General features: G+C 43.4%; 1 protein-coding gene across 3 annotated transcripts in view; it reads right to left on the bottom strand.

Annotated features, from left to right (window-relative positions):
- The window catches only part of ctdp1 (CTD (carboxy-terminal domain, RNA polymerase II, polypeptide A) phosphatase, subunit 1), a 232,126-nt gene extending 218,722 nt beyond the window's left edge, over positions 1 to 13,404 (bottom strand). For 2 of the 3 annotated variants that reach the window (XM_078398633.1, XM_078398634.1), the window contains exon 1: positions 12,905 to 13,404. In XM_078398633.1, coding sequence (XP_078254759.1) covers positions 12,905 to 13,404 — 500 coding nt within the window. The remainder of the gene's footprint in view (positions 1 to 12,904) is intronic. The other variant, XM_078398635.1, reaches the window with a different exon arrangement.
- Between the last annotated feature and the right edge of the window lie 10,467 nt (positions 13,405 to 23,871).

Here is a 23,871-nt window from a genome sequence, read left to right as displayed (position 1 = left end):
AGTCTCTGTCTCCACGTTCGCTGTGTCTCTGTAAGTCTGCATAACACACGTTTAGTGTGCCTGGCCCAAATCCCTCAAAACCTTTCCTTTCCATATACCTGTCTCGAGTGTTTTTTAAATGTCATAATTGTACTCACTTCTACCATTTCCACTGGCAGCTCGTTCCATATACACAACACCCTCTGTGTGAAACAAATTGCCCATCAGGTCATTTAAAATATTTTCCCTCCCACCTCAGAGCAATTCACATTTTCCCCCAGGGTAGGAAAGTCCTGAGCTCCAAGAAAAAAAGGCCCATCTCTTCATAACTCAAAACCTCCAGTGCTGGTAACATTTTTTTTACACCTTTCCAGTTTGATGACATCCTTCCTGTAGCAGGGAGACCAGAGGTGTGCACAGTATTCCAAATGTGGCCTACTAACATATTGTACAGCCGTAAAATGATGCCCAACTACTGCACTCAATACCCTGACTGATGAGGGCAAGTGTGCCAAACGGCTTCTCATCATTTTCATGGTACTCTTGGTTTCCGCACCCCTAGGGCTCTCTGTTCTACAAACTCTCAGAGGCCCTACCATTTTGCAACACCTCGCATTTATCCGAATTAAGCTCCGTCTGCCATCCCTTAGCCCATTAGCCCAATTGATTAAGATCCTCGTAACTATAAATAACCTACTTTATTGTCCACTATACCACCAATTTTAATCTAATGCACAAAACGGTCAAACATGGCACCTATATTCACATCCAAATCATTAATATAAGTAACAAACACTGCATTGATCCTTGCGGCATGCCATTTGTTACAGGCCTCCAGTCTGAAAATCAATTCTCTTCCACCACCCCGTCTGCTACCTTTGAGCCCGTTTTGTATCCAATTGGCTAGTTTGCTTTGGCTAGATTGGCTAGATCTCGTGACACACACACACAAGAGTTCCCCTTCCGGAGTTCAACTTTTGAACTGGCAGCTGGTACAAAAGCTGACACAAAGGTTCTCGTGGCCAGACAAGAGCCATCACGGTGCCACACGACTGGAACTACTGATGTTGGATCAGATTTAGTTTGCTCCGCCAATAAACTGGAGTTCTGGTAAACATTTCATATTAGGAGAGTAACAGCACAAGATCTCCACAGCTGGCCTCAAGCTGCATTGGCCCCATCACTGTGTGCAGTAACTGTACGCAAGATTGGGAAATAATGACTTTTAATCTACCGTTTGCAACTGCGCAGAAGCCATCCTTCAAGTGCACAGTAATACTGATGTTAGTTTAAGATACTGAACCTGCTTACCCCCTGCGTGACCTTTCATATCATACAAATCAATTAGCCGCAGTCACTGATGAGAAGCTTACAACAATGCAAGGGTGCTGGAACCAATCCAGACACTGGGGAGACACCACTTCACTGAGCAATGGGGATCTCAGTGCCAGCTGTGGCTCACATGAATGCACTCCTGCCTCAGAGTCAGTGGGTTTCAGACAAGTCCAAGAATTAAAGGCAAATCTTTCAAGAGTGAAGTTGTGGATGTCCATTTCACAAGAGACAACTGAAGCTAGTTAGTAAAAATAAACTGCAGATTCTGGTTTATACCAAAGATATAATGTTGGAGTAACTCAGCGAGTCAGACAGCAACTCTGGAGAAAGTCTGAAGACGGCTCCCAACCCGAAACATCACCTCTGCATTTTCTCCAGAGATGTTTCCTAGCTCGTTGAGTTACTTCAGCATTTTGTCTATGTTTGAAGCTAGTTAATGTTCCCTTTAAATCAAATATTGGGTTTTTTTTAAACTCAAAGATCCTTGAATGTCAGGAGTGTCAAGTGTCAAGAATGTTTTATTATAATATATGTCCTGAAACAGAACAATGAAATTCTTATTTCCAGCAGCACCAGAGATATATGTAAACACTATACTCTGTAAACACCATAATGAACAACAAAAAAGTTCAGTATATATTCAAAAAATTCAAACAATAATAGTACAAAGACAAAAAAAAAACAACCCAAGTCTATGTAGTTTAGAGCTTATTTGGAGTTTGTAGTGTTTAATAGCAGGATGGCTGCTGGGAAGAAACTGCCCCTGAACCTGACATTATAGTTTTCAGGCTTCTTTCTGATGGCATAAGAGAAATGTGGCCAGGATGATGTGGGCCTCTGATGTTACTGGCTGCCTTTATGAGGCAGTAACTCCGGTGGATCCCTTCGATGGTGGGAAGGTCAGTATCCATGATGGACGAGGCAATGTTTATTACTTTTTTGCAATCTTCTTCGTGCCTGGGCGTTTGAGTTGCTGAACCAGGCCGTGAGGCAACCAATCAATATGCTCTCTACTGTATGCGTATAGAAGTTCAAGAGAGTATTTGTTGACATACCGAATCTCCTCAGTCTTTTAAGGAAGTAGTGGCATTGAAGTAGAGGTCTGAAGAAGGGTCTCGACCCAAAACGTCACCCATTTCTTCCCTCTAGAGATGCTGCCTGTCCTGCCGAGTTACGCCAGCATTTTGTGACTACCTTTGATTTAAACCAGCAACGGCAGTTCTTTCCTACACATAGCGGCATTGAAGGGCTTTCTTTATGATTGCTGGGTCCAGGACAGATTTTCAGAAATATGCACGCCCAGGAATTTGAAGTTTTAGACCACCATCCCATCATTCAAGATAGGTTTGTGGATCCTCAGCCATTCTCTTCTAAAGTCAAACACATGTGACAGGAGTCAAAGCCTACAACAAACAAGATATCAATGAATGGGGAAAAAACAGGTTAGAGGGGATGAATGACCTCCTGCTCAAGGAGACACCAGAGCCTATAGTGCTGCACAGAAGGTGGCATGGTCTACTGTAAAACGCCAATGATCCATTTTTCGATGCTTTATAAATTCCGATGGTTTGGCATCTGGCTTACCAAGTCCTGCTCTCTGTGGAATCCATGGGCTCCTGGACTCTGTTGAAACCTAGCTGGTTCAGTTTCCCAGGCTTCCTTGAAATTTAACTGGTTCACTGGGAAATGTATAATAATAATAATAATAATAATAATAATGTATTTTATTTATATAGCGCTTTTCATATACTCAAAGACGCTTTACAGAGATTTAGAGAACATAGGGAAATTAATAAATAGATAAATAAGTAAATAAATAAACGAACAGAGAAAGGAGACAGAAGGTGAGGTGACCTTCAGTGGTTGAAGGCAGTACTGAACAGGTGAGACTTCAGCGATGTTTTGAATGTGGTGAGTGTGGAGGAGTCTCTAACGTTTTGGGGTAGTGAGTTCCATAGGGTGGGAACAGCGATGGAGAAAGCCCTGTCCCCCCAGGATCTGAGTTTGGTCCGGATGTGGGGGGATAGGAGATTGGCAGCAGCAGAGCGGAGGGTGCAGGTGGGAGTGTGCCTGTGGAGGAGGTCGGTCAGGTAGGATGGGGCCAGGTTATGGAGGGCTTTGTAGGTTATGAGGAGGATTTTGTACTGGATTCTCTGGGGGATGGGGAGCCAGTGGAGTTTATAAAGGACAGGGGTGATATGGTCACGGATCGGGGTGTGGGTGAGTAGACGGGCAGCGGAGTTTTGAATGTATTGAAGTTTACTGATGATTTTTGAGGGTGCGCCATAGAGGAGGCTGTTGCAGTAGTCCAGACAGGAGGTGATGAAGGCGTGGATGAGGGTTTCTGCAGGTGTGGAGGAGAGGGATGGACGGAGACGGGCAATGTTTTTGAGGTGGAAGAAGGCTGTCTTTGTGATGTGTTTGATGTGTTTGTCGAAGGAGAGGGCTTGATCAAAGATGATTCCAAGATTCCGGATGTGAGGTGAGGTGGATACTGGGAGACCATCAATGTTGAGGATGAAGTTTTGGGTGGATTTGGTGAGCGTTTTTGGACCAATGATGATGATTTCAGATGTGTTGTAATTGAGTTTGAGGAAATTTGATTGAAGCCAAGATTTTATTTCAGTGATGCAGTTTGTCAGTGTAGAGTGTGTGGTGGGGGAGATTGACTTGGTGGAGATGAGGAGCTGGATATCATCGGCGAAGCAGTGGAAGTTGAGACCATGACGGCGGATTAATTGACCAAGGGGAACAGGTAGAGGATGAAGAGGAGGGGGCCAAGGACTGAGCCTTGGGGGACACCTTGGGGGAGGGGAGCGGTGGGGGATTTACAGTTGTTAATGGAGATGAACTATTTTAACTATTTTAATACTATTTTAAAGCCAAAGTCATCTAGCACAGAAACAGGCACTTCAGCGCAACTTGTCCATATGGACCAAGATGCTCATCTAAGCTAGTCTCATTTGCCTACGTTTAACTCAATGTCCTTCCAAACCTTTCCAGTCCATAACTACGTAGCATCTTTAAAACAAGTTAATTAAGTGTATTGGAGTTTAAAAACAAGTGAACTAAACGTTTGTTGCAGTGTTGATTGCAATAACATCGAAACACCAACTAAACTCCGAACTACAAACTGTCTGGGTTGCACTAGGAAATTTGGGCATTGTTTTGTTTTTGCACTATATATATATTTTTAACATATGGGATTTTTTTGCCTGTTTATAATGTATTATCAATAGATAAAATAATATTGTGTTTACAAACTATTATATTGTGTTTCCAAACCTGTTGCGCTGCCTTTGCAAGTAAGAATTCCATTGTTCCGTTCCAGTTTATAGACAATAAAGCACTCTTGACAAAATAGTCCAAAAAATTGCCTGTCCAATAGCACCAAAGTCCCAAACATGCTGCATGAACAGAGTTTTAACTGGATTAGGCAATGTGTTAAATTGAGCTCTCTCAGCAAGACACAAAATATCCCATGGCATTTTTTTTTCAAAGTGTAGTTTGGAAAATCTCACCAATGTCCCAGCCTCTCAATCATTTTAACATTTACATATTCTGTGGTGTGGCTGCAAGTAAGAATGTCATTGTTCTATCTGGGACATATGTCAATAAAACAGTCTAGACTCTTGATATTATTAAAGCAGAAGATCTGGTCTTGTCTTGTAAGATCTTGCTGCATATCAAAAGGCTGCTAAATCTGCTCCTACAGTGACTAGCCTTCGAATGGTCCTCAATGGCTACAAAGTACTTTGGGATGTCTTTGAAAGAGAGATGAAAGGCACAATATTGAAAGGTAAGACTTTATTTAAAAATACTGTTGCTAAATTCCTTTGACCTCGCCCTAACTCATTGGGAACCCTGATGCAAAGGGTTTGGCATGCTGAATCTCAGCAAAGTCAACTCACCCGATTATACTTGTGCAAATGCAACTCAGCAAAGGTCTTGAATGAAAGCTGTGACCAAGACATTTTCTGCTTCACTTCAGCAAGTCTTCACTACTGCTGATGATAACCCTGACAATCATAGATACATGGAAAATAGGTTCAATGTGATCATGGCTGATCATCCACAATCAGTACCCCGTTCCTGCCTTCTCCCCCTACCCCTTGATTTCGCTAGCCTTAAGAGCTCCATCTAACTCTCTTTTGAATGCAAACAGTGTATCGGCCTCCACTGCCTTCTGAGGCAGAGAATTCCACAAATTCACAACTCTCTGGGTGTGACTTACTGACTAAAAAATGGGATAATATGTTCTGGGAAAAATATCAAAATTATTTTATATTGACTGGACAAACATCTTGGAGAACATTATCTGTTAAGTCTCTCAGGAATATCCTCTGGTCGTGCAGGGAGGCAAGGAGGTATCTCTTCACTCAGAGGCCTATGTCCTTTGGAGTTCTCAACTCCAGCGAGCTGTGGATGCTCAGTAATCAAGTGTATTCAGAGTCGAAAAGATAAATACGATTTATCGGATACTAAAGAAATAAAGGTTACTGAGGATCATGTGGTGCAATGGACTAGAAGCACAGGATCAGGATCTTATTGAATGGCTCACAACCCCAATGGGCAACTCTTTGAGAAATTAAGAAATTAAGGTGAACAAAACAACTATTTGTATGAGAATGCATAAGACATGATTCGTAAGTTAGCAGATGACATTAAAGTAGGTGGTATTGTAGACAGTGAAGATGATTAGCAAGAATTGCAGCATGATTTTGTTCAACTGGGCAAGTGGGCCTTGAAATGGCTAGTGGAGTTTAATTCAGGTGAGTGTGAGGTTTTACATTTTGGGAAGTAAAACCAGGGCAGGACCTTCACAGTGAATTGCAGGGCCCTGGAGCGAGTTGTAGAGTCGAGGGATCCAGGAATACAAGTACATAATTCCCTGAAAATGTCATCGCAGGTAGAAAAGGAAGGCATTTGGGACACTGGTCCTGGCCTTCATCAGTCAGGAAATGGAGTACTGAAGTTGGGGCATTAGTGAGGCTACACTTTTGTGTATTATATATGTTGGAGTATTGTAAGATAAGAAGATAACTGCAGATGTTGGTACAAATCAAAGGTTTTTATTCACAAAATGCTGGAGTAACTCAGCAGGTCAGGCAGCATCTCAGGAGAGAAGGAATGGGAGTATTGTGTTCAGTTTGGACACCCTGATAGAGGAATTATGCCATTAGGCTGGAAAGAGTGGAGAGAAGATTTATGAGGATGTTGTCAGCATTCAAGAGCCTGAGCTAGAGTCATAGAGTCACAGGGCATGGGAATAGGGCCTTCGGCTCAACTTGCCCATGCTGATCATGATGCCCCATCTACAATAATCCCTCCGCCGAGTTTGGCCCATATCCCTCTTAACCTTTCCCATACATGATGTACCTGTCCAAATGTCTTTTAAAATAGAGTTTGGGCAGGCTAGGAATTTATTCCTTGGAGTGCATGAGTCCAAAGGGTAATCGGAGAGATGAATAAAATCACGACAATAATGAATAAATAAATAAAATAAATAATGAATAAATAAATAAAATAGACAGAGAGCGTGCATGGAGTCTTTTTTCCCCAGGGTAGCAGAATCAAAAACTAGAGGGCAAGAGGTTTAAGGCTAAAGGGAAAAGTTTGAAAATGAACCCGTAGGGTAACTTTTTCCACACCGAGTGTAGCGAGTATATAGAATGAGTTGCCGAGGGAATTAGTTGAAGCCAGTACAATAACAAAGATATTTAGACAAGTACATGGATAGAAAAGATTTTGAGGGATATGGACCAAACGCAGGCAAATGGAACTAATTTAGATGGAACATGTTGGTCGGCATGGACGGGTTAGGCCGAAGGGCTTGCTTCTGTGTTTTATGACTCTATAACCGTGAATAATTTTGCACTCTTTTGACATATTCGACAGGTTTCTAGCCATGTTTTATTTGAAAGACAATCATTTCACATTGATTTCTGTGTACATGGGGCAGAAATTAGCAAGCAAATGCTAATAACCTCACTCAACCACAGGGCACTTAAAACAATAGACTCTCTAAACGTCGAGCCAGTCAAACAGGAGCAAAATCCAACCCCATACACAAAGTGGTAGAATGCCATTTGCAGCACTTACTCTGCACATATCAATCGTTGGATTTCCCACATCGCAGCTGCAACCACTTCTCAAACGTACAACATGCTGCAAAGTCCTTTGCTGCGTTCTCCATGTGCAAAAGACCCTCAAGAAATTTGTGAATTAAAAAAATAGAAAATCCCGAAAATACCAATTAGATTAGGCATCTGTGGTGGAAGGAACAGAGTTGACAATTGGGGTTAATTACCCATCATCAAATTTCATCAGAAACCAGTTCTGACCCAAAATATTAACGCCTATTCTCTCTCACCAGATGCTGCCTCACTACGTACTTCAATCATTTTCTATGCTTATTTTGGATTTCTAGTATCTGCAGTTTTTTTGCTTGTCAACAAAAGAAATGCATGTATTTTTTCAGTACAATAGGCGTAATAAAATTTCGATAAGATTTAAGCTTAGTCAATTAATATAATGGGAAACAGCTGCATGTAGCTGTACCTGCCAGTTCATTTCCAACCCAATTATGTTCCTCTATCACTTTTTCACTACATCATGAGATATCCAGCACACATGCAAGAACATCGGTCAAGAGCTACTGGAGGCAGAAACTTTGTCCCAATCTCCACATGCCCTTGACCAGCTGTCCACTGCTTCTGTTGCAGTTTCATACATGCAGGCCCACAACTTGATTCCATGCAGACTCAAAGGGCCTCTTTCCTTGCTGTATGGCTCTATTTTTATCCTACAAGGTCTATGATGGAGTAAATTAGTGTTTGGGTTTAATTTTCTTGGTCCCTGTAACCAAAGACACAAGCCAAAGATGTTGGGGCAAGAGATGCAACAAGAAGGAAAACCAAGAAGTTTCCCACAGCATTACATTGCATTGCCAATAGATAGTGGGAGCAGATTCAATCAGAACTTGAAAAGGAAACTTGAAATAGAAACATAGGAAAGAAAAATGAAGTTAGAATAATTGGAGAATAACCGTACCACATTCAATAGAGCAAAAATATGTAAAGTGTTTCTAAAAACCATTATCAGGAAAATGTTGACATCTAGTCTCATAAAGGGGCAAGAGGGCAGGTGACCAAATGTTTGGTCAATAAAGAGAGCAGATTAAATGAAGTGGTTTGGGATGGAAAAATCCAAAGCTTCGACGTACATCGGAATGACCAAGAGGTCTAAGTTGGAGCAGCACAGAGATCCCAGACAGTTGTAGGACTGGAAAAGTTTACAGAAATAGAGAGGGGAGAGACAGAGGGATATTAAAATACAAAATGAGAATTTTCCCATCAAATTAACCAGAAACCAAAGAGTTGGCACCGGCATAAAGAGTTTAGTAGTCTCAGAGCTGAATCAAAAACAATTCCATATCTGTACACACATATCTGTACACACCATCAGAAAGCACTTCTGGCTTAATTTATGCATTTAGCACTTATGATGAAGGATAAATTGGCAGATGCAGCTTATGTCTTGGATCGCAACATAAACATCAGTTTCAAAGTAAAGCTGTGGGAAATATTGTTGAAATTCACATCATGTCAAAAGATCATTTACATTTATCATTGAGATACAAATGTGCAGCGGGACACCTCTTTTCAAATTCTCCTTCTGAATTGTGTTACATTGCATGCTATGGGTCATCTGCTAACATAACTATCAAATAAATAATGTTGGTTATTCCACTGTACCTTTCAGTTTCTGAAGGACAAGTATGTAAAGTCAGATCTTGCAATAGAGGTCCATCATTGATTTTCCGGCACCTCCTTCAATCCAGATAAAATAACGAGAGTGCACTTGAAATCCCCGCGAAAGTCCCCTCAAAAATATGGTGTCAGGGCCAGGTCAGGCGGCCAATCGCGACCTCATTGTGACGTTGGCGGCCGATCAGTGGGTCAAATTTTCCCCCTGCAGCCGGGGCTCCGGAACTCCAGCCCAGCTAGAGCCCTTGGATGCGTTGCTGTAGCCGACCTCCGAGGCGAACTCTCAGCCACCCTCCCACCCCCGCCGGTGACCATTCCGGTACAGTTGGACTCCGCTCAGAGACCATGACCTCTGTCAGTTTGGAAAACGGATAATCCAGCTAGGCTCTGGAACCAAGGTGCGAAAAAAAAAAAAACGAAATCGGTGGTTGACCTGTATATAACACAGCATTCATAAGGATATTCCCTGGGACTGAGATAGGGACAGTATGAGAGGGCCATGGGCACATATGGGCAAGAGGGATTGAAGGAAGCCAGACCCAAAAGGATTGAATTGGGCTTTAGTGAAAACTTTAATATTTTGATAGTTTTAGCAAGATGCATGTGAGGGCCCAAAGAATTGTTGTTTATGCAAAGTAAGAGCAGTCGGAGTTAAACTTTCTGTAATAAAATACTGTACAAAGCCACTAACTGCTTATTTTTCTGCATTATGTAGTGATCGAGAACAATAATATTAGCAAACATAATAAACAGGATAGTAAACTGCACCAGCGACACTGATTACTTCCAAATGGTATGAACAACATAACTTGCATAAACCACACACGCATCCCAAAAGAACATGGAAGCACCAATGCATTTAATGAGCTGTAGTGTCCACTTAAAGAACAAGTTGTAAAAAAATCATAAAGAAAAATAATGGGGCTGTGAGATATTTATTGCTTTAATGAATTGTCAGGTTGTGGCATTCACAGCAAGGCCCAAGATGATTGCCTGTCTCTAACAGCCCTTGAGCTGATTGGCCTGCCCACTATTCATAGGGCAGTTAAGATTAACCATGCTGCTGTGAATTTGGCATCATAAAGAGGCCAGACCTGGTAAAATTTCCTGCTCTCAACAATGCAAGTAAACTGCAGGGTGGCTGAGCAGACAGTGCAGCTGCCTTACAGCCAGAGCAAGACTGGTTCAAAACTGACCCTGGGCCTTCTCACAGTGGATTCTGCATATTCTCCCTGGGACCACATGGACTTGTGGTTTTTCTCCCCACATCCCGAAAGAAGTGCAGATAGGTTATCTGGGAACTGAAATTACCCCGAGTGTAGGTCAGTGGCAGGAGAGTAGGAGACGGAGGTTGCTCAATGAGTAAAAGGGAACTGAATGGGGGAAATAGAACTGATGAGAACGTGATGAAGAAGGACCCCGACTCTAAATGCTTTCTCTCCATTTCTGTTCCGCTGTTTGTTTTTGCTCAGAACGTCAGTATCTGCGATCCCTTGCATCTCCAGCATTTCCTAAACTATTCCAATGTGCATGTCCCCATTGACTTCAAAATCTACTGAGGCTGCAAAATGTGCTACGTAACTTTGCAGTTCCATTTGTTCCTCAGAGAGGCAGCAAGAAACAATGGCCCCATGTATTACAATGCCACTTGAAAGGAGATCGACCAGTGGGATGGCTAGGTTTTGCATGGCACCCTTAATGCTGTGAAGAAATTTATAAAGTGGAATATTAAACGATAGCAAAACGGAACATCATCCAACTTGTAACTCCACAGATGATTGGCTAATCGCAAGTTTATTACATAAAACTCTGAACCAACTGATTTACAAACCAATTAAGTATTTATTAAACAAAAGGACACAAAGTGCTGGAGTAACGCAACAGGTCAGGCAGACCCGAAACCATGGAAACCCAAAACATCACCTATCTGTGTTCTCCAGAGATGTTGCATGACCTGCTGAGTTACTCCAGCACTTTGTGTCCTTTTGTGACTTAACCTAAAGTTCGTTGTTTCCATGTATTTCATAAACATTTGGTATATCCTTTACCACTGTCTGGATAATGCAGTCGAAGGGTATTTTTCCATTTATAGTGCCAAATACTACTTCCAACTTCACAATGACAGAAAGACTTACATTTATATCGTACTTCTTCACATCCCTTCAAAATATCCCAAAGAACTTGTGGTACTTCTGAAATCAGCGGTCAATCACTGATGCCAAATGGCAGAGTGCATAATTCCACCAAAACAACACTCAGGTGATCTCTTTCCACCGAAACACTGATTCAGGGGTAAATGTGGGTTAGTGCCAGAGGATATGATTTAATTTATATATACAACTAAGATGGTCTTGAGTTAAACAACTGCTGGAATGCAGCACTTCCCAGTGTGGTCAGCCTTGGGTTTTGTGCCCTAATATCTCCAAAAGGACACAAACCCACAACCCTCAAATATGACTCCAGAAAAAGTGTGATGTATCACAAAACCACGCAAATCAATGACTGCACGTTCAACAGAAAGCAATTTCATGCCACACTGATGATGTCGCAACCAGTATATAACGCCAATCAATTCAACAGTTTAAATGTTTCTGAGGAGTCCAATTCTCTGTTTAAAAGTTTAATTTCGACATTAATGAGAGAGAGACCAATCCCTGGAGCTTTTTTTCAACACTTGGCTGACAGCAACTGAAGCAACCACACCCTTACAAAAAACTCAATTCCCTGAAGAGAGTGACAGGAACTTAAGAGTTTACATCGACTCTGCCAGCATCATCAGTAACGGTCTCGGCCTAATAGTGGCTCCACGGGAGAAACATACTTTGCTGTCACAACCACAACTGTTTAAATCCACAAAGAGTTGGCAGTCCCGAGTTGCGTATCAGACACTGGTGGTACAAATGCGATTATTCGTCATTCAATTGCCTAGAAATGTTTTCAAAACAAAACTTTTTTTTTTTAGTTTTCACGACTGTAACGCGAAGAGTTAAAACAACAAGTGGAAATTCTTCTGATGATGTGTTTCGGACTTGAAACATCAGCTTTCTCGTATTATATATGCTACCTAACTTACTCAAAGTTTGTAACAGTTTCTGTTTTGTTTAACTTGAAACTAAATTCCATTCAAATACGCGAGCTTCAATAACACGAGTTTGCAAATCACTTCGCTAATACACACTCACAACAAAGACAACTTGTCGCTGATATGCACGTTATATCCCAACAGTTGGAGCATTAAGTTGACAACTTGAAGGAGCCAAGAGAAAACTCACAAACACGGCAGCCTTCAGTGCTAACCGCTGGTAGAAACAGCAGCCACTGCAGAGCGGCATCTACAGATATCGCATCTTTGAAATTATTTGGAAGGAAAAAGTAGGTAAGGATCCATTCTAAGGATAATCACGCGTGTTTAATTTCACTTCATCCGTTTCATCAGAGATGCATCTTAACGAAATGCATGTCATCAAATCCAAAACTAATACGCTTACTTAGTTACATACACACCCAGCCACAACCCAGGTCAAGCCCTCCCACGGAAGAAACATCTGTGCAATCAGCATGCGTTTTTTGTCAAAATATTTTGCTTCTTGCAGAGCCCCGTAAATGGGTCTTTCTCTCTCCGCGCACACCACACCACTCCATCCCCACTTGTAACCCAACTGAGCCGTTTCGCAGCCCCGCCGCGCTGTGTTCAATTCCCGGGCCGCGTTCCATTCCCATGTCAAGGCGCTATATTCAATTCCCGGGCCACGTTCCATTCCCTGGCAATGTAACGCGTTGTTGTGTCACGCGCTCCAACTCCTCTCCTCTCCTCTCCTTACCCGCTGGGCACCACTTGGCCCGGTTGCCAGCAAAGCTCCTTCACCACCCCAGCCCGGTCCGACTTCACCCGCTTCTCCTGCGGCCGGGGCCGGGGCCTTTCGCGCTCGGCGCCGCCGTCCGGCTCCACGGGGAGGCAGTGAGCCAGCACCGAGCCGATCTGCACGGGGAAGCCGACTTTCACGCTCCATTCTAGCAGCCTCAACGGCACAGTGCCCGGGGCCGACACTTCCAGCACGGCCGCGGCTACAGCTGCAGGCGTCGGGTCCCGGTCTTGATCTCCTTCTCGGTCCCGGTCCGACTCCCCCGCCTCCGCCGCCATCTTCTCGCCGCTGGGAACAAGGACGAAGAGATGATTTCTCTGCGTTTTGTGTTTTGCAGATCCTCGGGCTACAAGCAGAGCAACACTCAGAGGCAAAAGTGCAAGGAAAGGTTCACTCTTCCCGCCTGTAAACAGGAAATAATACACCCGGAGCCTGCACAGGGAACTTCCGGTACACATGCAAGGATCTCTTACAGCACGTCTTCCGACCTCACTGTCCCGGTGCTCAAATACACACAGATATATGTGTGTAAAGACATGTGTGTGTGTGTAAACTCTTATTTTGCAGCCTAACCTTGCAATTGCAGAGGATTTTTTTTCACCAACATAGGTTTGACAACGCTGCATAATGATACAAACTGATGTAGTATTCGGGGAGAACTAGTCCGATGGTGTGAAATGCACAGTAATCCTCGCCAAAGCAAAAAAATAGAAAACAGTGACAATTGTCAGGCCCGAATCAGTTAAAGGCCAAAAAGGGATGGTGGTCAAATTGCAGCCGGGTCAGGCCGCCACTTGGTCAGTGACTATGGCTCAGTGATGCAGCAGGTCCGAGAGTCAAAACTCCACCCGAGAAGCGAGAGTGCAAAAATGCAGACTTGCATCCGTGGGATATTGAGAGAGCGAGTGCTGCACTGTCAGATATGCCGTGTTACGGGAAGGACAGTTACACTGCTATAAAGGAAAACAGTAAAGGGTAAAGGTTTCGCCAAAACAGGCGAAACTCCAGTTTAATGTCGATGTCCTAACAAGCAAGATAGTTCTTGCCACGACTGAAAAACAAACTCTATGTAGGAAGAAACAAAAACATCAAATGAGGCTTAAAAATGCGCTCTAAGCATTTATTCTTCGTCGGAGGTAGGATGGCAAACAAGGAGCGAGGTCAAGCAGTGAACGCTATAAGTAAGAATCATTGACTGCAGGTGGCAAGCTAATTGCCTTTTCACATTCCTAGTGCTCCGTTTTAACTGTTGGGGGAAACGTGAAGTAGAAGTTGATTTTAATTTTAGTGAAGGGTAATGAGAATGGCATGCAATTTATCTTCAAGGAGGTGTCCTGGAGAAAATAATATTTTGGTTGCCTTTTTCCCATTTTCACTCATTTGGCCTTTAATGCTAAAAATTACATTACCCACAAAGGATGGGATATGGAAATGTGAGAATTAAAAATAATATTGGGGACTTTAATGTAACTTCAAAGATCTGATAAATCGAAAAGCAGCAACTCATTGTTTAGAAGACATATTGATATTGGTTTATTATTATCACGTGTACTGAGATATAGTGGAGAAAAATATTTTGTATGCTACCTCGGCAAATCATACAACAGGTGATGCAAAAAGAGAAAATGAACCAAGTGCAGAATATAGTTTTACACCATAGAAAAAGTGCAGCTAAAAGAAATGGGTGATTGGGAATTTCTACTTAGCATATGTGGTCCATTCAAGGGATAAAAGTTGATCTTGAATCAGGAGGTACATGTTAAGCTTTTTTTGTATTGTCTACCCAACAGGAGAGGAGATAAGAGAGAATGTCCAAGGTGCAAGTGGTCCTTGATTATGTTTGATGCGCTTTCCGTATAAAATGGAATTGATGGATTGGGGGATGGTCTAGTTTATAGATGGATTGGCTGTATGCACAACTCTCTGCAATTTATTGCAGTGTTGGGCATAGCAGTTGCTCTACGAGGCACTGGATATGATCTTGTATCTTGTGGCCATCACTTCCGAACTAGGGACAATTTTTACCACTATCCTACACCCACTAGGGACAATTTTTACATTTACCAAGCCAATGAACCTACAAAACTGTACGTATGTGGAGTGTGGAAGGAAACAGAAGACCTCGGAGAATCACGGGGAGAATGTACAAACTCCGTACAGACAGCACCTGTAGTCAGGATCGAACCCGGGTCTCCAGCGCTGCGTTCGCTGTAAGGCATCAACTCTACCACTGTGCCACCGTTTCCAAGGTACATTTGTAGACATTGAAAAGAGTCATGGAGACATACTAAATTTCCTAAGTCTTAAGAAGTAGAGGCATTGGTGTGCTTTATTGGCCATGGCATCAAAAAAGCTGGTGATATTATGCCTAGTAATTTGAAGCTCTCAACCAATCCCGCTGCAACACCATCTATACAAACTGGGCTGTGTACATCCACCCCGCTTCCTGAAGTTGTTGACCAGCTCTTTAATTTTGCTGTGGGAGCAAGTCGGTCATATTAGCCAGAAGGCCTGTGCAAAAACAATTTCTAATTGCTGCTGAAGAAGAAATTATGCTAGCTGACCTTAAAATATAAAGATTGTATATGTGAGGACTGGGGAAAGGTGCTATTCAGTGACAAAAAGCCATTTGCTGGTAGCTCACAGCCAAAGTAGATACGAGTTAGATCAGCTGGAGAGCAGGTGAGAAAATACCACATCGACCAGTTTGTCAAACATCCTGTAAAGATCATGTCCTGGGGTTGTGTCAGCTACAATGATTTTGGTCTGCTTCACCTAGTTGACAGAATTATGAGATTGTCGCAATATATCAATGTATCGCAGAGAGGAGTGGTGCCAGAGATGGCAAAGACCTGTGCAGATGGATCTGGAATATTCCAGCAAGACCTTGCACAATGCCACACATCAAAGATGGTAACTCAATTTTTCCAGCAGAAGGGGATAGGAGTCTTGGACTGGCCTAGTAACTCGCCTGACCTGAATCCAATTGACAATTTGTGGTCAATTATCAAGGAGACACTGAGAGGGCTGTACCGTGAGACAGAAGCACAAGGTGGCAATAATTCAGCTGTGGTATCGAGATGAAAAATTAGAGATGAAACTGTCTGAATCCTAGTGTTTCCATGCAAATCATGTCAAGAACTTGATAAAGAACTGTAATGGACATATAATGTACTAAATACATAATGGTGCGACGATAATGAATAGAGGGTAGTCCTGAAACGTGTTTGGACTTATATCCGAGTGTATGCTTGATTCAATTATTTTGCACAAGGATGTAGTATAATTTTACTGGATTGTACGTAAAACAAAGTATCTCACTGTCTAGGTATATGTGACAGCTGTCCAAACAGCTGTCCGACAGATCAGAAACATTCTTCAGGAGTCAGGTCTGGACACGTCAATGACCACTGTCCGCAGAAGACTTCATGAACAGCAATATAGAGGCTACACTGCAAGATGCAAACCACTTTTTAGCCGCAAAAATAGGATGGCCAGGTTATAGTTTGCCAAGTAGTACTTAAAAGAGCAATCACAGTTCTGGACAAAGGTCTTGTGGACAGATGAGACGAAGATTATATCAGAGTAATGGCAAGAGCAAAGTTTAGAGGAGAGAAGGAACTGCCCAAGATCCAAAGCATACCACCTCATCTGTGAAACACAGTGGTGGGGGTGTTATGGCCTGGGCATGTATGGCTGCTGAAGGTACTGGCTCATTTATCTTCATTGATGATATAACTGCTGATGGTAGTAGCATAATGAATTCTGAAGTGTATAGACACATCCTATCTGCTCAAGTTCAAACAAATGCCTCAAAACTCATTGGCTGGCGGTTCGTTCTACAGCAAGACAATGATCCCAAGCATACTGCGAAAGAAACAAAGGAGTTTTTCAAAGCTCAAAAATGGTCAATTCCTGAGTGGCCAAGTCAATCACCCGATCTGAACCCAATTGAGCATGCCTTTTATATGCTGAAGAGAAAACTGAAGAGGACTAGCCCCCAAAGCAAGCTGAAGGTAAAGATGGCTGCAAACCAGGCCTGGCAGAGCATCACCAGAAAAGACACCCAGTAACTTTGATGTCCATGAATCGCAGACTTCTAGCAGTCATTGTATGCAAAGGATATACAACAAAATATTAAACATAACTACTTTCATTTACATGACATTGCTGTGTCTCAAACATTATGGTGCACTGAAATGGGGGGACTATGTATAAACACTGCTGTAATTTCTACATGGTGAAACCAAAATGTATAAAAATGGCCTTTATTAAAATCTGACAATGTGCACTTTAACCACATGTGATTTTTTCCTATTACAAATCTCAAATTGTGGAGTACAGAGGCAAATAAATAAATTATGTGCCTTTGTCCCAAACATTATGGAGGACACTGTATCAACAATGACACTCAACAAGGCGACTTTGAAGCTAGTACAACTTGGGTGGAGGAGGGATGGAGAGAGAGGGAATGCAAGGATTACTTGAAGTTAGAGAAATCAATACTCATACCACTGAGTTGTAAGCTGTCCAACCGAAATGTGAGATGCTGTTCAAAAGCCTCTTAAATGCCACTATCGTATCTGCTTCAACCACCAACCCAGGCAGTGCTTTCCAGGCACTCACCACCCAAGAAAGCCAATGGAATGTTGGCCTTCGTAACAAGAGGAGTTGAGTATAGGAGCAAAGAGGTCCTTCTGCAGTTGTACAGGGCCCTAGTGAGACTGCACCTGGAGTACTGTGTGTAGTTTTGGTCTCCAAATTTGAGGAAGGATATTCTTGCTATTGAGGGCGTGCAGCGTAGGTTTACTAGGTTAATTCCCGGAATGGCGGGGCTGTCATATGTTGAAAGACTGGAGCGACTAGGCTTGTATACACTGGAATTTAGAAGGATGAGAGCGGATCTTATCGAAACGTATAAGATTATTAAGGGGTTGGACACGTTAGAGGCAGGAAACATGTTCCCAATGTTGGGGGAGTCCAGAACAAGGGGCCACTGTTTAAGAATAAGGGGTAGGCCATTTAGAACTGAGATGAGGAAAAACTTTTTCAGTCAGATAGTTGTGAATCTGTGGAATTCTCTGCCTCAGAAGGCAGTGGAGGCCAATTCTCTGAATGCATTCAAGAGAGAGCTAGATAGAGCTCTTAAGGATAGCGGAGTCAGGGTGTATGGGGAGAAGGCAGGAACGGGGTACTGATTGATAATGATCAGCCATGATCACATTGAATGGCGGTGCTGGCTCGAAGGGCTGAATGGCCTACTCCTGCACCTATTGTCTATTGTCTCTGTGGAAAAAAAGTTGCCCCCTCACATCTCCTTTAAACAATGCCCCTCTAATCTTAAACCCATGCCCTTTAGTATTTGATCTTTCCATCCTGGGATAAGTTCAGATTGTCTACCTTATCTATGCCCCTCATAATTTTATATACTTCTATCAATCTCCCCACAATTCTAAAGGGTAATAGAATCTGGAGAGAATTGATGACAATTTGGGGAGACTAAAGTGGGATTGGTTTAGGATTAGTAAGGGTGGTTGATGGCCGACATAGAGCCAGTGGGCTGAAGGGCCTGCTTGAGTGTTCTGTGCCTCTCTGACAGGAGAGTAACTGGGGAAGTTCCAATGATGGTTCTACAGTATTGGAATGATAGCAGAATGGAACAGCTACACCTATCTAAACTGGCGGAGCAACTCATCCCTGGAAAATGAAAGCTCATGGACTAATATGATTCTATATTTAACAAAGTGGAAGTTTAATGTAGATGCTCTTAATTTGAAGATAAGGTTAGAAGTAGGGTTCATCGATGTATAACTGTCCAGGAAAAAAACCTAGTAGGGAATTCAGGAGAAACCTGTTTGCCCAGAGAATGGTTGGAATGTGAAGCTTTCCAGTTCGTTGAGTCAGCAGATTGAACAGGAATGAAAATATGCAGGGAATTGAAGATGCATGTGTATGCATCTTTAATTCTAAAGGACAAAAGTGCATAGTATTGTGTGGATGATTATTAAAAGCCCATGTTCCTGCTTAACGTCCTTCCTCCTCCCACACATGCTTGGAGCAATTGAGGGAAATTACTTAAATGTGTATGCTTAAAACAAAGTTGGATAGGAGAAAGAGAATTAACAGGGCAATCTTATGGAGTCATGGTGATACAATGTGGAAACAGGCCAGTCGGTCCAATCTGCCCACACCGGCCAGCATGTCCCAGCTCCACTAGTTCCACCTGCCTGTGTTTGGTCCATATCCCCCCCAAACTTGGCCTATCTTGTTGAAATAATACACCCAGCATGGACCTTCTGTGCTAGGTGACTTGATTATTTGCTGTAATCCATCCACTATGCATTCCATTCATCCACTATGCATTGAATTTTGGAGAGAATACAAAGTGGTGACTCTACTGTATAGCAATTTTTTCACTATCAGCTAGGGCTTATTTGGAAGCCACCAGATTCATTTTCCCCGCTTAAAAGGGAAGTAGATTGTCTGCACTTTGCTCCAGCAATCTTCCTGTTGCATGGACCACATTTATATTGCCTACTATTTTTGCTATCATCAATCAAGACAACAAAGAGCATCTCCAACCACCAATCTATCCTGCACTTACAGGGGAAGGCATGTTGGATTGGTCCAACTGGTGCTGTTCACTGCTACTCCCAGGACTGGAGGGAATTCTGTGCACTCTTTGCAGTTGTTCAGATCGCATAACAATTAATTGGGTGAAAGCTTTTCCTGCTCACAATATTGTGGGGGTTTTTCATACAGGCTTTATCTCACACACATTCAGTTACTTGTCTCCTTGTAACTGATAGCCACACTCACTTGGCCTAAGTGCAGTGCGGTCTCTTGGAGAGCTGTTATGATAGGCAAGACACATTAATAATCCAAAGATAGACGGAAAGTGCTGGTGTAACTCAGCGGATCAGGCAGAAAAAGAATGGGTGACATTTTGGGTCGGGACCTAACCCCAAATGTCTCCCATCCTTTTTCTGCCTGACCCGCTGAGTTACTCCAGCACGTTGTGACTATCTTTCGTATAAACCAGAATCTGCAGTTCTTTGTTTCTGCACACTAATAAGCTTACTGTTTCCCTTTCCACCTCAACAGCAATTCAAAGAAAAATCATGTCCTATCTAAGTGTGGCTTTTTTTCGCATCAAGAAGAGTAAAATCCCTGGCAAATCATACAGATATTCAATGAGCTCTCAGCAGATTTACAATTGGCTTGCGATTTAATCACTGTAGCTCATTCTCGGGAGCTCACAAGCAAATAATTAAGTTGCTTCTCATGGCCATTTATTGACAAAAGTAGCCAACACCCACTTCCTTATCTTTTCGCCTAAATCCATGGATATTTATGGAGTGCATTGAGTAATCTGGGAGCTGCACTGAGTAACCGCTGCTCATTCACTCACAATATGACACAGACACCGAAATTGCTACTGTATAAAGAGTACAATGAGGAGCAACCAGGCCAACATTAGATGTTACATTTTAGGTAAATGTAATTGTCCCAGCAGAATGTTTCTATATTTGCCTTGTGTAGGAAGGAACTGCAGATGCTGGTTTGCGATAGACACAAAATGCTGGAGTAATTCAGCGGGACAGGCAGCATATCGGGAGAGAAGGAATGGGTGACATTCCGGGTCGAGACCCAAAACGTCATCCATTCCTTCTCTCCAGATGCCTGTCCTGCTGAGTTACTCCAGCATTTTGTGTCTATCTTCCATATTTACCTTATTCAATCCTGCTGTCATGAGATGATCCAGGCCTATGGTATGCTTTCCTTCATCGGTCGGGGTATTGAATATAAGAGTCAGGAGGTCATGTTGCAGTTTTATAAACCTTTGAGTAAAACTGCATTTGGTGGAAGGCATGCAATTCAGGTCTCCCCTTTCCAGGAAGAAATACGGGGGCTTTGGAGCGGGTGCAGCAGAGGTTTACCAGGATGTTGTTTTGATTAGAGGGTTTTGGCTATGAGAGATTGGACAAGCTTGAGGCAGACACAACGTGTTGGAGTAAACTCAGTGGGTCAAGCAGCATTTCTGTAGAAAATAGATGGACAACATTTACCAAACTTTACCTATCTATATTCTACAGAGATGCTGCCTGACTCGCTAAGTTAATCCAGCACCTTGTGTCTATCATTGGTGCTGAGAGTAGATCCCATAGAAATGTACAAAATTATGAGTAGTATAGATAGGGTAAACAGTTAGAATCTTTTTCCCAGGGTGGAAATGTCAAAGATTAGAGAGCAGTGATTTTAAATCGGGGGGGGGGGGGAGTTTGAAGAAGACGTGCAGGGAAGGTTTTCGACACAAAGAGTGGTGGGTGCCTGGAACATGCTGTCAGGGGTGGTGGTGGAAGCAGTTATGAAATTGGTATTTAAAGGCTTTTAGACTGGCACATGAATATACAGGGAATTGAGGTATAAGGATCACATGCAGGCAAAAGAGATTAGTTTAACATGGCATCATGTGCTGCATAAGCACCATAGACTGAAGGACCCGTTGCTATGCTGTTCTATTTTAAAGATAGACACAAAGTGCTGGAGTTTCAGTGAGCCAGGCAGCATCGCTGAAGATAAAAAGGATGGGTGGCATTTTGGTTCAGGACCCTTCCTCAGACCTTTTCTATGTCCTATTTAAGTCAGTTTGTCCAATGTTACTATTCATGTAGTAGGGCCAAGGTACAGTTACCCATTGGAAGGGCTAGTATCAAGGTCAAAGGGTCAACACCCGATCGATGTGGCTTGATCAGCGAATTCAATAGGATTGAAATTTGAAAGTTACCACTGTAATTAAGGAGGCGGGGAATTGGGCAAGGAGGGAGATGCAGTGGTGAAGAGGCGCAGTGATGTAGCTCGTAGAACCATTGCCTGACAGCTCCAGCAAATTGGGACCAATCGGACCTGCAGGCTGTCTGTATGGTGTTCGCAATATCTCTCTGTGACCATTTGGTTTTCTCCGGGTGTTCCAGTTAACTCCCAATCCCAACGACGCATGGACAAAATCAATAATGAACCATATAATATGAAGACCCTCACAAAACCCTCCACAGCCCTAATAAGACTTTATGCAGCAAATCAGTACTTGAGAGCTGGGAATTAGATAATCAGGAGAAGAAAATTTGCCAATTTCAACAGTTTACTAAATATCTCAAAACTTGCAAGAAAATTCTGCGACATCAATTTGCATGTACAACAGATAGACACAAAAGCGTTGGAGTAACTCAGCGGGTTGAGCAATACCTCTGGAGAAAAAAGTATAGGTGACATTTTGCGTCAGGACTTCTTCAGACTGCATGTATAACATCGTTGTTTGCTGTGTCGGATAAAAGCAAAACAGGTCCCAGGATTCCTGTGGCAAAATTCAATCGGTCCTTGAAACAGAATACAATGCACACAATCATTATTGCTGCAGTTACACTGATACCAAACAATGGAGACGTACTTACCCTGTAAAGGGAAATTTTCATAACTTTGGAGGAACAGCTGCCAACCATTTAATTCATCGACATCCACCGGGTGGCGCCAGCAATGGCTGCGGTGGATGTTTATGTTGACTCTATGTAGTTGTTTGTCTTGGGGCTTTATTTTAGTATGGCTGGATGGTAATTCGAATATCACTGTACCTTAATTGGAATATGTAACAATAAACTGACCTTGAGTTTGACCTGGATCTAATTAGCTAATCCATGTTTAATCATGATCCATTAACTTATGTTGGTCAATTCTCACCACCATAAAATGTCTAGGTTAAAAGACATCATGACATCCAGATTGTCACTAAAAAAAAGATTAATTCTAGCCAGCTAAGTTATAAAAGCAAGATCCCAACTGATTATGTGTGTGTGTATTTGTTATATGTGTGTCTGCATATGTGTTGTGTGAGTGTGTGCCAGCAATGGCTGCCTCGCCAACAGTCTGGCTGTCCCTTCTTTGTTGTTTGTTTGTATGTGTTAAATGTATGTTTTTAGTGTTCTTTAGCTTGTTTTACGTGGGGGATGGGGGGGAGTGGGGGGAAACCTTTTCTAATTTCTTACCTCGACGGAGATGCAATTTTCTTCCGTATCGTATCTCCGTCCGCACTGCAGCCTAACATCGAGGGGTTGGCGGCCTTTGCTGGAGACCGACTTCAGGAGCTCCGCTGCGGGAGCCTGCGGACTCAGCATCACGGAGCTCACGATCCCTGTTGAGGGTCGACTTTGGGGCTCCAAACGCGGGTGCCTGCAGACTTTAACATCGCAGAGCTCGTGGTCTCTGGTTAGACACCAACTTTGGGAACAAATTGCAGGAGCTTCGACCGCCCCGACAAGAGAGCTTGGACCCCCCCCCCCCCCCCCGTCACAGGAACTTCGACCGCCCCGACAAGAGAGCTTGGACCCCCCCCCCCCCCCCCGTCACAGGAACTTCGACCGCCCCGACAAGAGAGCTTGGACCCCCCCCCCCGTCACAGGAACTTCGACCGCCCCGACAAGAGAGCTTGGACCCCCCCCCCGTCACAGGAACTTCGACGCCCCGACAAGAGATCTTGGACCCCCCCCCCATCGCAGGAGCTTCGACCGCCCCGACAAGAGAGCTTGGACCCCCCCCCCATCACAGGAACTTTAACCACCCCGACAAGAGAGCATGGACCCCCCCCCCCGTCACAGGAACTTCGACCGCCCCGACAAGAGAGCTTGGACCCCCCCCCCCCCGTCACAGGAACTTCGTCCGCCCCGACAAGAGAGCTTGGACCCCCCCCCGTCACAGGAACTTCGACCGCCCCGACAAGAGAGCTTGGACCCCCCCCCCCCCCCCGTCACAGGAACTTCATCCGCCCCGACAAGAGAGCTTGGACCCTCCCCCCGTCACAGGAACTTCGACCGCCCCAACAAGAGAGCTTGGACCCTCCCCCCGTCACAGGAACTTTGTCCGCCCCGACAAGA

Source organism: Rhinoraja longicauda, chromosome 4, assembly GCF_053455715.1.
Source record: "Rhinoraja longicauda isolate Sanriku21f chromosome 4, sRhiLon1.1, whole genome shotgun sequence".
Taxonomy (NCBI): Eukaryota; Metazoa; Chordata; class Chondrichthyes; order Rajiformes; family Arhynchobatidae; genus Rhinoraja; species Rhinoraja longicauda.
Note: the sequence above shows the minus strand (reverse complement) of the source record. Positions and strands in the feature narration are given on the sequence as shown.